The sequence below is a fragment of the Sinocyclocheilus rhinocerous genome, unplaced genomic scaffold (assembly GCF_001515625.1).
Source record: "Sinocyclocheilus rhinocerous isolate Xijiao unplaced genomic scaffold, SAMN03320098_v1.1 scaffold514, whole genome shotgun sequence".
NCBI lineage: Eukaryota > Metazoa > Chordata > Actinopteri > Cypriniformes > Cyprinidae > Sinocyclocheilus > Sinocyclocheilus rhinocerous.
In genome coordinates, this window is record NW_015658605.1 from 230,115 (window position 1) to 246,715 (window position 16,601).

General features: G+C 39.0%; 1 protein-coding gene across 2 annotated transcripts in view; it reads right to left on the minus strand.

Moving 5' to 3' along the window:
- Positions 1–16,601, minus strand: part of LOC107722748 (ankyrin-1-like) — a 138,628-nt gene that overhangs the window by 86,882 nt on the left and 35,145 nt on the right. For both annotated transcript variants that reach the window (XM_016531215.1, XM_016531214.1), the window contains exon 2: positions 12,853–12,945. In XM_016531215.1, the coding sequence (XP_016386701.1) occupies positions 12,853–12,945 (93 nt within the window). The remainder of the gene's footprint in view (positions 1–12,852; positions 12,946–16,601) is intronic.

Here is a 16,601-nt window from a genome sequence, read left to right on the forward strand (position 1 = left end):
TCGATCTGCGCAGACCTGCTCGATGCATTCTGACAAGCAAAGGGCCCTTCTGAATGAGCCTTTGGGAAAAGGACACATTATGTGTGTGTGTGTGTGTTTGTGAGGTTTGGCACTGTTTCAGTCTGCAGAAGGACTTACAGTGACAAAGACCCTTGGAGGGGTGGGGGGTACTTCAGGAGTACCAAGCCTGGTGACAATGGCCCAGACACGGATGGGGAGGGCATGGTGTGTGTGTGTGTGTGTGTGTGTGTGTGTGTCTGAGGGGGGCCCAGTCTCTTTCAATAAAAGATGTCACTCCCTGCCTGAAAAGGCCCCTCCGTCTTCTCTCTCCTAGGCCCATGCTGAGAAAAGCACATCCATGCCAACAATATGCACCCAAATAAATGTGCGTTGCAGAAGTGGACAGAGCAAAACTACATCTAGAGCTCAGGTTATCAGTTAAAATGAGGGAGTTTTCTAGTGAGCAGCTTGGTATGGAGGAATTGGGATTACTATGGCGATTCCCTCTCAAGAGGATTTATTGCACTGGCAGTGAATCCCACGACCCTTTGAGGTGACTCAGGAATCAAGAGGGGATTCAAAGTACTCGTCTTTCATTCTTTCAAAGAAACAACAAGAGCTATTCCTGCTCTGCAGTACATTTTTATGACTCAATCTGTAAAAAAATGTTTTTATAAATTTAAGTCATTCAAATTCAGAATTTCACATTTAATTAATTGAGAAATTTACTAGCAATTTTTGAGTGAAAACTGTTTCTATTTTTTTTTTCTGAGTAATAATAATAAGTTAAGTTGGTCACATGAATTCACTGTGCTGACTAACAGAAAGCTGCTTGGCTTGAGTGTGACTTCTGTGCTTTATACATTGCAACTCTATTGACAACAGACAATAATGCAAAATTTCACAATTAAGGGGTTAATTTTATAGTCTATCATTTTCTTGGCAATATTGATTTAATTAGAAATCAATCTACAGTTTTCCCCCTATATCCAAATATATTTGATATCACTTTCAATAACTTTTTGTAAAAAAAAACATAAATAAAAATTTTTTTTAATAAAACTACAGAAATTGCTTAGATAATTTGAAGTTTTCATTGAATTTTTTTTATTTTACCAATTTCAAAATTAACCATGTACTGTATTATTATAAAATTAGATCATTAAAAAATTTAAAATTAACCATCTAACATTTTAGATATAAACTAGTTCGTTTACTCGCAATCTCTCACCGAGCAGTGGCAAACTTTTTAGGCCCCATCCTTTCAGGCATCCTGTTCTTTTTCTTGTCATTTTGAAAATAATCAAATTATAATTAATGTCCCACAGAAGAAAATAACAATAATACAGGTTTGGAACAACACGAGGGTGAATAAATGATAGAATCTTTATTTTTTGAGTGAATTTTCCCATTAATAGTTACAGTGAGAAAAACATTCTATTGAAATACTCCTGAACAAAAATCTCAATATAAACAAAAAATGTTACTAGTCTGTTCTTACTTAAATTGCTTGTTACTGTAATAAGTAAAAGCCAACAAGGACACATGGCAACTCAAGGGTGAAAAACACTTAGCAGTACACGCCACTAGAGGGTGCTGCATTTGCCATGCATAATAGTGCAAGCAGCAGTCGATGAGGCTATGAACATTCTGTTCTACTGTTGTGCATGGCTGCTGCATTGTCCTTGTGCTTTGTTTCAATTTCATCTAAAAGCACCCTGACAGAGTTAAACCAGGAAAAGTAATGTTTCCATACGTTGCCTTAGTCCCTGTCGGGTAATCGATTGCAATGCTAGATTCTTACATATTCATGTCGAAATAATCTTTAATCTAACAGATTATGGCTTGATACACATCATACATAAACACATAAATGAGAAATTGTTAGATAATAGAAATAGTTCTATTTTTCCTCACATTTACACATCATAAAATGACAGCAATCTAACTGCAATGTAATTTACGGCCACCAATTTGTGAAAGTATTTGTGTGAAAGTTACTTTTGTAGACCATTGCAAAGTCACCTCCATCATCTCTATCTATATGCAAGTCATTCGTTTTAACCTTATTTGAGAAGTTTCTTTAAAGCTTGCAGTAATTACACTGAATAGCATGCTAAGTACAGCCAAAACAGCAAACCTGTCATCAATCCTGCTAGATCTATCAGCAGCATTCAACACTGTGAACCACCATATCCTTCTCCTTACTCTCAATGAAGCAGACATTACAGGCTCAGAGCAGAACTAACCAGTTACCATGAAAAGGATCTGCTTTATCTCCACAGCAACTACCCATTCGTTTTCCACAGGATCAGTGCTAAGTATATTCTGACTTCACACCAAATCACTTAGTGAAGTTATCACCTGGAAATGCATTTGTGCATGGATAAATGGCCATCATCTGAAGCGGAATTTACTGAAAACCACACTGCTGTTCATCCCGGCCAAGAAACATCCTTGCCAAGACCTCGTCATAGACAACACGGTCATTTCCCCACATAAAGCCAAGAACCTTGGCACCACACTGGACAACGGTCTGTCATATGCATCCCACATGCTTTCCATACTCAGTGTGCAAAAATAGCACCTTCAGGGGAACAACATCTCGTCACTGGGGCAGTACCCTCAGAAGGACATCTTCGTACCTTATTTACCCCTAAAAGGTTCATAGTAGTACCGAGTACATTCCACAACTCTAAGTTACTAACATACACCTTTTAGGGGTAGATAAGGTACAAAGTTGTCCTTTTAAGGGCACTTCACCAGTGACAAGCTGTTATACCTCTAAAGGTACAATTTTTGCACATTTTTTCTGGCACTGCACAGTCAATACATTACTTCTGCACCTTTCTAGGCAAGCTACTCAGGTCCTATAGTACAAGCCCTAGTCGTATATAGTATCTAATTTCTGGCCAGCCTCTCAGTGAAACCTCTGCAGCTCATCCAGAATCAAATGCCCAAATTATATTGAACATTAGAACTCTGTCATCACACCGCCCCTCCACTGGCTCTACATATATTCACTGTTAACTAACTGACAATAAACTCATAATTTGTTGCTTACTGATAGTAAATAAGCTAGTTGTTGTAGTAGTTGTGTTCATGTATGGGGTAGGGTTAAAGGCAGGGTAGGTGATTTGGTTCCAAAACATTTTTTGTTATGCTGTTTGAAAGTGCCTTCACATCCCGATAGCAATCACTAGGTTAAGTTGTCTAAATGTATTCATATCATCTGTGGAAGGCGTAGGACAAATGCTCATCCAATCATATCCCTCGATCCGAGCGCTACGATAGGCTGTCCTGCCTGTCAGTGTATGTATTTGCATACCTCCGCGCACCCTGTTCACACAGACATGGTACGTCATCAGCATGTTCCGTTACGCTATTGCAGAGGTAATTGGTAATTGGGGGTAATTGGTTACGTCGCAATGTTGGAAATATTTCTGTTTTAAACCATGAAGGCGAGCCAATGATATCACACAAGCAACGTGTAAACTTTGCACAAGAGTTATGCCGGTGAAAGTAAAAACGGAATGATGGAGCTTTCGGCATCTGACATATTCTCAGAGACGACGAGAGACGAATCTACTTCAACATATGATGATAACGTTATATAGCTAATTGTTTCTAATATTAAATAGTGAAAAACAATGAGAAGAAACATTTTAAACAGGTTGTTTTTGAAAGTCGGTGCTTGAAATAAAAGCTTTTTATTTCATTGATTTTTATTGATGACTGAAGTGTTAATATTTTAATCATAGGCCTATATTTCATTGTATAGACCAGTTTTAAAATACCTTTTTTAAAAACATTTTAATTCAGGAGTAAATAGCCTAATCTTTTGTTATCCTCGCAGCACGTCAGTTATTTGGTAATTATTGCGGAGGTTATCGCAGGGCTGCTGGGCAGACAGCACGTTGCCTGTTATGTCGTTTAGGCTGCCTTGTTGAGCGCAGTGACACTGAGAACATTATATTTCACACACTTTAAGCTCTTTTATTTTCCAAATGTAATAGGATTAGTTCAACGAATCGTTCGGTTTGTAATGCGTACCGAACCGAAAGCCTCGTACCGAACGGTTCAATACGAATACGTGTATCGTTACACCCCTAACGGTGATGACTTCCTCTGCGTTCATCCTTACACCAGGAAGAGGAGACAAAAGAGCTCAGGTGCAGTTTGTTGGGTGGAAACATGAATGTAGAGTCCATAATATAACAACTGATCAGTTTAATCCTCTTTGGAATTGTCTGGTGTCTTCAAAGTTGCAAAAAGCAAGCAAATTTGTAGTTAACGTCTTCAAAAATGTTCTTACCTTCATGTTTTCTCAGCACCTTTTAGATGGCTGACAGAGAGAGATATTTTTTTTCCTTATATTCCACTGTCTTCAGTTGAGTGTCTTGATCAGCTGTTGGTCACCTAACCCTGTGGTGTCGGTTCCTGGTCCTGGAGGTCCTCGTCCCAACATATCTGCCTTGAAGTAATCCTGAAAGCCTTGATTACCTTGGTTCAGGTGTGTGTAATTGTGTTTGGAGCTAAACTCTGTAGGACAGTGTCCTTCCAAGAGCAGGACTGGACACCCCTGACCGAACCCCTATTCATGAATGATTACTTCAGCTTGACATAAACGTCCTGTCCTCTTCAATGCTTCTTTCATCACTTGTCCTCCCAATCCAACATCCATATACTGTTTCTTAAATGAGTGGTATTTCCATCTTTGGGACACAAGTTTACAACAGAATCTATCCCAGATTTTGGGCCCACTTGGAATCATGAAAGGTTTGAGCTGAAAGTTGGAAATGAAGTGCACTTGCTCCTTTCAAGTACTCTGAGGACATCTTGATCCATCTCTTTAGAGCAGGGTTCCTCAAATCTTGCCCTGTAGGGCCAATGCCCTGCAGAGTTTAGCTCCAACCCTAATCAAACATACCTAAGCAAGCTCGTCAAGGTCATCAGGATCCCTAGAAAATCAAAGGTAAGTGAGTTTGATCAGGGTTTGAGCTAAACTCTGCAGGGCCATGTCCCTCTAGGATCAGATTTGAGGAGCCCTGTTTTAGAGAGTGTTAGGCCAACATAGTCTGAACATGGTCTTCCACTCCAAGAGAATAAAGCCTTCAGTCTGAAGGTAAGCAAGGCTAAAAGTGATAAATCAAGAAGGGCATGATAGAGGCAGAAATCCTCCTTTGTCCTGCTGTCATCTCATCCTTTATTTACTTTGTTTAGACATTTTACCACATGCTGCTCTGAAATTCAAACCACCATCAAATGCTCCTTAACATTGGACTACAGCAACAACCTCATTAACCAGGTTACTCTGGGAGAGATTCTGCAGAATGAAAGCAGTAAAAGTGACCAATGCATAAACAAACATCATGAGAGGTGCTTCAGAAGCAAGCACGGCTGAGGTCCACACATAGCAACCACCCCTGCCAAGTACACTGCTAGTCCTTGGAAGGCAAATGGGGCCTCTTCAAAACCAGGGTTAAATTCTGGGATGTTAAAGACTGCAGCATTGTCTTCCTGATCATGGCTGACTTCCTTAATCTGGCTCCCTTGATGTTGGATTTTAAGTAGGACATGGTTCCTGGATCAGTCTCCTTTGTTATTACTGGTACAACATTCCGATCAATCAATTGTAGCCCGGACCCTTTCCTTTTACTTAATTAAAACCATAACCAGCCTCTAAAATCTGAGAGAAATGATGGTTATTGGATAATGTTGATAATATTCCAGCCACTAACCGCATACCTTAACCCTAAAATCTAATAGCTGAAATCTAATCTTGTTTCTGCACCGACAAGATGATAATGTGGGAACACTCACGTTCATTCTCTGTTCATCACAAGAACAGAACAGCTAAATTAAACAAATTGAAGAGAAGAGGCGTTTTCCCTTTTTTTTTAACAATTAGTGTGATAATACAAACACTACCTGCCAAACCTGGTGTGCTTCACCCTGTGCGAATCTCCCCCAAACCCTGCCTAAAATTTAGCCTTCTGTCTTTCCTCCACTGCCCATCTCTTTGAATTGCTCTTCCATTAATTCATCTGTCTGCCTGTTTGCCTTTCTATTCATCTATCATCTATCTATCACAATATCTGTGCATTTTATAACAGCCCTTAGATTAAAAAAATGTACATTTTGCAGTTTCTATTGCCTTCATGTTTTAGTCATTTTAGAGGGAAATGTTGAGCTCAATATTTTTTAAATATCAAAAGCATATCATTCAGCAATATGTGAGGTTTTTGACTTTTGGTTTAGACCCTTGTGAACAAGAAAGTGGCGTGTAGCCAAGTATGGTGTCCCATAATTTGTGCTCTGCATTTAACCCATCCAAGTGCACACACACAGCAGTGAGTAGTGAACACACACCCGGAGCAGTGGAAAGCCATTTTTGCTGCGGCGGCCAGGGTTTTTGCTCTTGAGGTTGGAAGACATTCACTTCCATGGAGTACATTCACTCCCCCCACCCACAATACCTGCCGGTACCAAGACTCGAACCCGTGACCTTTGGGTTACAAGTCCGACTCTCTAACCATTAGGCGACGACTATTTAATGTGAACTTGTAGTGTCAAAGTAATGTCATGTCAAATTAAATGTTTTACTTCAAAGTACATTTTAAATCATTATGTATTAATTTTACTTTGCATACTTGAATGTTGAACACTTATTTTGATGTGTTGAATAACAAACTAAAGCACAAGTATAAACTACTTGATTCAAACTCTAATGTGTTATTCGATTCGATTTAAAGTTCATATATACAGTATTTAAATGTACCAAACTGCAACTTCATTATTACAAATGTGTAATGACAAATGTATTTAATTACATGACACACGTTTAAAATTAAGTGTACTGTTGTTTCACAAGAGGACTCACAGTTTTTGTCATTTCAATTTGTAAATTCAGCTCTTGATGGAGGGATCTGTACATTTCTAAGCAGTACTTTAGCAGGGTACATCAGTTAACACTTTGACTTGTCTATTTGATATCTTGGCAAAAGAGCGATAAAAGGGATCGGACAGAACCCCATCTATCACTTTGCTCTGTTTCCATGACCACTTTCAGGTGTATTTCAACATAGCGTTCCATACATCTCGCATCGCACACAGTATGTAACACACACATTCAATAAAGCGTAATTATCCATTGAGGGTCATTTACCTAAACAAACAGTAAATTCATTTTTGAGGAATCTGATCAAGAAAACATGACATTGCTTGATAAATGTGACATGACTCAATCAATGCTCACAGTACATAAGTATCAGAGAACTTGAATTTGACTGAATTTGAGAAATCTACCTTTTATACTTGTGTTATTAGGGGGAAAAACATATATGATCAAAGAAGCACATACGCAGGAAAACACAGGGCAGATTCATCTTTATACACACTTAAACCATGTCTACATTGGAAGTGACCAACGTTGTCGCAATGAAACCTCCTAGGAGGTCATACACCACCTCAGCCGTGTTCACTAACCAGAGACCAGGTTATTCATCCAATAAAATGGGTGAATAACTTTGTATCCTACTATATCTTTTCATTTCAAATAAATACATTTATTTGTTTGCTTGTTTGGACTATTGTAGAATTTTTACACACAATAGAATAATTGCTAGAACCATATATGGTTAGAAAATGATGATTTAGATGATAAAATAAGGAGGCCAGAAACTGGCTTTAATGTAACAGGAAAAACAACTGAAATTAATAGTAATCAACCCATTCAATAAATCTACTAAATAAATTCACTAAATAACTTATTTGCAGCGCAACAAAAATTGTGTCTATTAACTGCAAGCTGGTATTTGACATGAAACACTTTTGAGAAGTTGACACATCCTATGCTAAATATCCAAAAGTCAGAATTCAGAAAGAGCTTTATTGCCAAGTATGTTTGCACATACACAGAGTTTGTTTTGGTGACAGAAGCTTCCAGTACACAGAGACAACAACAGCACACAGATAATAAATAAATATATATATTTAACTGTTCATGAGGTAGATTGCCTGGGGAAAGAGACATTTTTTTCCCTTTTTTTGTGTGCCTGGCTGTCCTGGTGTTCGGTGCTCTGTAGTGCCGGCCAGACGGCAAAAGTTCAAGGAGATGGCTTGGATGAGAGGGATCCAGAGTGATTTTCTGAGCCCTTTTCCTCACTCTGGATTACATACAGTCCTTGAAGGGTGAGCAGGGGAGCACCAATAATCCTTTTAGCAGTCCGAACCGTCCTCTGTAGTCTTCTGATATCTGATTTTGTAGCTGAGCCAAACCAGAAAGTTATTGATGTACACAGGACAGACTGAGTGACGGATAAGTAGAACTGTGTGAGCAGCTCCTGGGGCAGGTTGAACTTCCTCAGCTGGCAAAGGAAGTACAACCTTTGTTTGGCCTATTTAACAATGGAGTCAATGTGATTGTCCCACTTCAGGTCCTGAGAGATGGTGGTGCCCAGGAACCTGAATGACTCCACTTCTTCCACAGTGCTGTTCATGATGGTGAGTGGGGGGAGAGCAGGGGGGTTTCTCCTGAAGTCCACGATCATCTCCACTGTTTTGAGCGTGTTCAGCTCCAGGTTGTTGTGACTGCACCAGACAGCCAGCTGCTCAACCTCTTGTCTGTAAGCAGACTCGTCACCGTCTTGGATGAGGCCGATGACTATGGTGTCGCCTGCAAACTTCAGGAGCTTGACAGAGGGGTCAGTAGAGGTGCAGTCGTTGGTGTACAGGGAGAAGAGCAGTGGGGAGAGCACACATCCCTGAGGAGCGCCAGTGCTGATGGTGCCGCTGTTTGATATGAATTTCCTCAGTCTGTGGAAAGCTGGTGATCCATTGACAGATAGAGCTGGGAACAGAGAGCTGGGTTAGTTTGGTCTGGAGGAGTGTTGGGATGATGGTGTCGAAGGCCGAAATGAAGTCCACAAAGAGAATCCTCACATAAATCCCAGATTTGTCTAGATGCTGCAGGATGTAGTGCAGTCCCATGTTGACCGCATCATCCACTGACCTGTTTGCTCGGTAAGCAAACTGCAGGGGGTCCAGTAAGGGTCCAGTGATGTCCTTCAGATAAGCCAACACCAGTCTCTCAAATGACTTAATGACCACAGATGTTAAAGCAACAGGTCTGTAATCATTAAGTCCTGTGATTTTGGGTTTCTTTGGGATGGGGATGATGGTGGAGTGTTTGAAGCAGGCAGGGACTTTGCACAGCTCCAGTGATCTGTTGAAGATCTGTAAAACGATGTGGGCCAGCTGGTCAGCACAGGTTATTAGACAGGCTGGTGAAAAACAGTCTGGGCCTGGTGCTTTTCTGCTCTTCTGCTTCCTGAAGACCTGGCGCACATAATCTTCACTGATCTGAAGTGCAGGAGGGGGGAGAGGGGGGATGCTGGAGGTGTTAATATTTGTGTAGAAAGATGGTCAAAAAGGGTGTGGGGTGTGAGACTGGGAGTTTCAAATCTACAGTAAAACTCTTCAGCAAGATTTTGATTCGACTCAGTGCTGGGGGATGGTGTCTTGTAGTTTGTAATGTCTTTCAGGCCTTTCCACACTGAAGCAGGGTTGTTGGCTGAAAACTGGTTTTCCAGCTTTTTAGAGAAGCTCCTCTTAGCCATTCTGATCTCCTTTGTCAGCATGTTCCTGGCCTGATTGTACAAGATTCTGTCCCCACTCCTGTAGGCATCCTCTTTGGCCTGACATAGCTGTCTGAGTTTTGCTGTGAACCATGGCTTATCATTGTTGTATGTTAAATGAGTCCTGGTAGGAATGCACATATCCTCACAGAAACCGATATACAATGTTACAGAATCTGTGAGCTCATCTAGAGCAGTGGCAGCAGCTTCAAAAACACTCCAATCAGTGCAGTCGAAACCAGCTTGTAAATCCTGCTCTGTTTCATTGGTCCATCTCTTTACAGTCCTTACTACAGGCTTAGCAGATTTAAGTTTTTGCCTGTATGTTGGGAGAAGATGAACCAGGCAGTGGTCAGAGAGTCCTAAAGCTGCTCTGGGTACGGAGCGATATGCATAATTTAATGTGGTGTAACCGGGGTCCAAAATGTTTTTGTCTCTGGTGGGGCATGTAATGTGTTGTCTGTATTTTGGCAGTTCACGTGTGAGGTTTGCTTTATTAAAGTCCCCTAGAATGATTATAACAGAGTCCGGGTGTTGTTGCTCTATGTCTGTGATTTGATCAGCCAGCTGTTGTAGAACCGCGCTCACGCACGCTTGCGGAGGAATGTAAACACTTACGAGAATGAACGAGGAAAACTCCCGCAGCGAGTAGAACGGCTTACAGTTGATGAAGAGCGCTTCTAGATCGGGACAGCACATTTTCTTCAACACTAGTTTCCGTGAAACAGAGCAGCAGAGTTTAAAATGTCTATATTTATTCGGGAGAGCAGGAGAAGTTTGTCCATTTCGTTGGGTAGAGAGCGGAGAATCGTGCTGTCGGAGCTTGACGAGTGCGCCGGCTCGCCTCCCATGCATGCGTGTCTTAAAGCACTTTAACAACGCTGCTGCTCCGCCAACTACAATGTTCAGCAAAGCGTCCGAATAATTGAAAACCGGTAGAAGACTGCGTGGTATGTTCTGCTGAATGTTCAGCGGTACAAAAATGTCAGAATTGCGAGTTTATATCTCAAAATCCTGACTTTTTTTCTCACAAATCTGACTTTTTTTTCAGAATTACAACATATAAAGTCAGAATTGTGAGATATAAACTCGCAATTCTGACATTTTTCTCAATTCTGACTTTTCAATTGCGAGAAAAAAAGTTGTAACAAAAGTCGCAATCACCTTGCACGTGGCGGAAACGTAAAACCATTTCCTTAAAAACGTTTTAAACTGTATATTCCTATTCATTTTATATTTTATATATGCAGCTTCTATAATATTATATTTACTGACAGACTGCATGGAATATTTGAACTTCTAAAAATTCCATGTCAAATGTGAATTGTAGAAAAAAACTCAAAATAAGGAAGATATACACTTCCCATCATACGTTCAGAATTTAATTCAATAGTCTTGATGTTGATTTAGAAAAAAAGTCCAAAGACATATTATATGTCAACTACTCAGGTGCATCACATCAAGTCACTTGCAGTGTGAACACCTTTGTTGATAATAATGGGACTGGCTTATTTCTATCGTTTCGCTCACTTCCAGTGTAGACATCTTCCAGCCTCTGAAAACGTGTCATATTGTTTTGCATACTGTGCTTGTTTGGATAGATAATTTAGGGATTTTAATATAGAGGAGAGTGGGGTAAGATGTGCCACTTTGTGGCAAGTTGTCTTCTAAGCTAGGAAAAATGAGAGGTAAAACGAATATACCTCAATACACTTTTGGAAGTCTGTTATAAATTGACATTATAATAAAGTGTCAGCCTGCAGCCACTTTACAAAACAAGAATAATAATAAAATAAATAAATATATATATAAAATAAAATTAATTAATTAATATAATTCATTTATATACACCCTAGTCTACTTTTACTACACATTATTCACATTTCCTGTCAGAATCAGTCAGAATACTTGAATATAGTCATATAAATGTGTGTAGAACTTATAATTTCTATTACTAATTCTAATTCTAATAGTATTTCCAACACTGCATTTAGAGGCTATGGAGCCCTTGAGGGGACAAGGTGATGTAAAAAAAAATATATATTAAGATGGGAGGAAAAATCATATTTTGATGCTTTTGACTTTGCTTGCAACATTTGTGTTGATACCACGTTCAGTCACAAAAGCACCTTGTCCGATTAGGAGCTCCATAAGAGGCAAAGTGTACAATTGCTGTATTTAACTGGAGTTTACTTTGACGTGAAATTAATTTGACCTGAGGTGTAGAAAAAAAAATGCAAACAAAAAACCCACCATGGTTTAGAATTATTATAAGAAGATGACTTGGAAATCTGACTTACCTGAGTCACAGATAGTCAAAAAAGCATTCTTTAAACAGAAACACTAACACTACACTAAACATCAAATCCACAACACAATACCCACACACACACACTATGAAATGAGCACTATCACAACACAAAAACACGTTCAGCACAAACACAGAAACACAGATGAAAAAAAACTGAACCTCACTCACCACTCAGATTCAGCTCTCACGGCACAACATGGACAGATGTGGATAGTGTATAAACATCAACACACGTCAGTGCATGCAGAGGTGTCTGGATACAAACGAGTGTTTGTGAGTAACACATCAAAACATGTGAAAAGTACACTTAAGAACCCACAGGTAAAATAGGTTAGTTTGACTTCAGCCTTATTATATCCTACCCATACTGTGTAAGCAGTTTATGTTATGTTAAAGTGATGTGTTGGTAATATTATTTTAGTTTTTTGTTTTTGCCCGTGGACTCTTTTATACTGTGAGTACACTGATGAACGCAAAAATAATCCACACATCACAAAAACGGAACTCAAAATCTGAACGCAACCAAAAAAATCTCATAAAACGATCAGGTGAAACAAATAAAAAACAAAGAAACCAACAACAACAACAAAAACTTGTCCAGCCCGGACCACTACCACATCTACCGCTACTTAAAAAAAAGCCAGCCCAACACCAAACAGTAATACGAAACTCTCAAATAAAACCACAGTTTAGTTAAACGGAATGTTATACATAAAAACTTTATGGTGCCAAAATCAAATTCACAAGAAAAGAATGTGGATGAAATTAGAACCACTATACACCAAAAACACTAACAACAATGACAGAAGCATATCTAGTGACAGATAATGTCCATATACAATATGTATATGTATATAGATACATATGAGAATAAAAATTTAGATATATGTTGCAGATATTTACTGTTTCATCATAGTGCCACACTCCCTGGCCATCCGGCAGCTCAGAGCTCACACTATTGTCCTGATCGATTAGCCAGCGATGAACGACGTGGGCCTAAAAGGACACACGACATAAACACAAGAAGCCATTAAATCTTCACACTCTTGAGGTAAAGGGAGAGAACGAGAGACAGAGAGAGCGACAGATAGAGAGAGAGAGAAAGAGAGAGAGAGAGAGCTGGAAGAGAAAAGAGTCCCATCTATTGCTTCACATGAATGAAAAGAGCCTACGCTTGAATTAGTCAGTTCACATGACGAGAGAAGGCAGACAAACATGAAAAAGAGAAGCAGAATGAGAGGAAAGTGCAGAAGAACAAAGAGACAAAAACAAACCCGCGGGGAAATTGATAGCTTAGAGCACATTTCAGATTCTCGGGTTGGTCTTGGATCATTTATTTTTACCACAAAAATGTCTTAAAAGGAATAAATTCTCTGAGAATCCGCTATAATAGTCTTGCAAGCTTGATAGGATTATAAAGATTTTTGCTTTGAAATCTAACAGATATTACGCAAATGTACAATACTGACAGCATCTAAAAGGTAAATATTTTACATATAAACAACTTTACAGATGTACAAAATTACGAAGCCTTATTTAATCCTTAGTTATTCCATTAATTATTAGACTTAGATTCTATTGTATTTGTGAACAATCACATTTATTATTGGCTCAAATCAAAGGATCACGTCATTTTCCTCAATCTTAAAATCTTAAAGTGAATCGAATATGAATAAATTAATAAATCGTTCAGCCTTTGCCTTTGTAATATATTTATTTTGTTTGCTGTGGGACACAGCAGTTTTCTGAACATGCATTGACTAAAAAAAATGACATTTTTTGGTTTTTATATTGTTGAGAAGTGGTTTTGTTTAGGTAATGGATCAAAAATACATCGATATAAAGCTGTAAAAATGTAATATAAATGTGGTCACACTTTAGTTTGTGGACCAGTTATCACTATTAACTATTAACTACAACTTTAAACTCTAAAAAATGACCCAACTGCTGGGTCACAACAACCCAATAGCTGGGTTATATTTAACCCAGCATTTTTTTTTAGAGTGTCGCCTCAATAAACTCCTACACTCTAAAAAATGTTGGGTTAAATATAACCCAGCGCTGGGTTAAAAAGGGACAAACCCAGCTATTGGGTTGTTTTGACCCAGCGGTTGGGTTGTTTTGAACCCAACCGCTGGGTCAAAACAACCCAAACGCTGGGTCAAAACAACCTAAATGCTGGGTCAAAACAACCAAAACGCTGGGTCAAAACAACCCAAACGCTGGGTCAAAACAACCCAAATACTGGGTAAAAACAACCCAAACGTTGGGTCAAAATAACCCAAACGCTGGGTCAAAACAAACCAAACGCTGGGTCAAAACAACCCAATAGCTGGGTTTGTCCCTTTTTAACCCAGCATTTTTTTTAGAGTGTAATTTGCTGCTTATTAACAGTTAGTAAGGTAGATGTTAAGTTTAGGAATGCAACACATTCACACACAATACGTTTCTCAACAGAAAGTCACTCGAAAAATCCAAATTCTCTTATGCTGCAGACTGTAGCAAAGCACAGTCGCAGTCAACGAGAGAACAGAACGTGAGGAAGGGAGAGTTGATGTGCTGCAATAAAAGACGGTGGCAGCTTCTCATGCAAATATTATCTGTAGGGTACAAAAAGTAGGAGAGAGTAGGAGCATTTTCTATATTTAATTACTTCAACAGCTCTAAATAAAGTAATCGTCATTTGTAGCACAGATGTTAACATGGAAGCTATGAAGTCTGCAATAACTCCAGGTTGAAGTATCTCAAAATGCCGATAACCCCAAATTCACACCATTAGTCGAGCCAGAAGTTGACATGTCGGACTGTTCAAAGAGTGTTCAATTCAACAAATGTCTTACGTATAGTTGTCTCTGCTGGGAGAGAAGAAAACACTTAATTAAAAACACTGAAAAATGAGTTTCTCCGAATTCTGAAACACTTTTTTTTTATGTTTAATTCAGTGATTTGGTTACCGTCTAGATAAATAATATTGCTCAAGTTCAGTCAAGTGCTATGCATTACATCATAGGATACAGGTTGCTTTTTTTCTTTTCTGTTGATTTTTATTTAAAAAAAAATTTTTTTCCATTTTAATGTTCCCTTTCCTGATGAAAGGCAAGCACAAACCACAGAGCTAATGATTGTTATGAGCTAATGTATTATCCTTTCCTTTTCATTCATACAAACGTACCTGCTGTTCTACAAAAAGCTAAACCTGAACCACTCCAAATCAGCACTTTTTGTAAAGAGACAAGAAAAGCAAAACAAAAGTATTTTAGTGTCTAGACTCCAGACAGGGACAATGACTAACATGTGAGCTATTTAGGGAAAGAGAAACAGAGTCAGCAACACCTGTTCTGCTGAGAACAATACCAATAGCCCTCTGACTCTTTTGAACTATACCACTAACACTGTAACATAGACTTCATAAATAATTTCTCCAAATTCTCTAATCGCCTGCTGTGTGGATATGGGAACTCTGATTCACAGTTCGTTTCAATGATTCACATCACCAGTGATTCATTTATGTAATCACACAATGGCATCACATATACACAATTGTATCATTAAAGCACCTAATTATGATGTGCAACATGGATGTTTTGCATGTCTACAGCAAATAAAGTGAATAAACTAGCCTTCATCAGCTCACCTTTTTACATAAACCATGAGAAACCATAAAAACATTCATTTGGCCCCTTCATTCAAGTGCTCGGTTCACGCATGTGCATATCAGCGGCTCATCAGTTTTCAGTCCGAGTCGAACTGTTTCCTCAGTTCAGTGTCTGTTGGAGGAACTGGAGCGCTGAATGAGTTCATTCATCACAGGATCATATATGCCGGTATTTCGGCTAATTTCCAGTCGCAGTGACTTGTCGGGTGTCTGAAAGTGAGTTTTAATTGAGTAACTTGTAGAGTTACTGTGCTGCTTGAGCCGCGAACTGTTTCAGACGCTTCAGTCCGATTTGGTGAACTGATTCATCTGATTCACTAAAAAGAACCAGTTCAGAAGAATGATTCATTCATGAACCGGACGTCACTATGCACCATGCATTTTGGTGGTGTGATGGTACATACTACAAATCTCTAATTAATCAGGATCAACTATTTGATCAATCAAAACCTTACCTACATCACTATTTTACTGGAATTAAGAACTGCTGCGATCACTCCAGTTCTTCAGGGTTATTTCACCAAAAAAAGCGCATTCTGCCATTATTTACTCTATATGACTTTTGTTCGGTTGTTGGAGACAAAATGAGACCTTTTAAATAATTGTCCTGGTCTTGCTTTTACTAGTAGTTAAAATGGTTGAAGACTAAAGCTTGGAAGCTTCAAATATGATGCAAAAAAGCATAATTAAAAGTGGTCCATATACGACTTTGCATTGCATTTCAGGTCTTCAGAAATGTCTTCTAATGCTTTCTGTAAATGCATTATAATAAATCAACAATGTGATAGATAGATAGATAGATAGATAGATAGAGGGTAGGGCCAAGCACATGTGAACAGCAATTTACCACTGCAGAGTGAATACTAGTGAAAGAGTTGATGAAGATGCAAAAGGTTTATAATAAGATGATGGGGGAGGGGCTCGGCAGATTTCTCCCTAATGAATAATTCAGTAGAGGAAGCTGCCAGCTCCATGCAGACTTACTGCATCAGCAAAC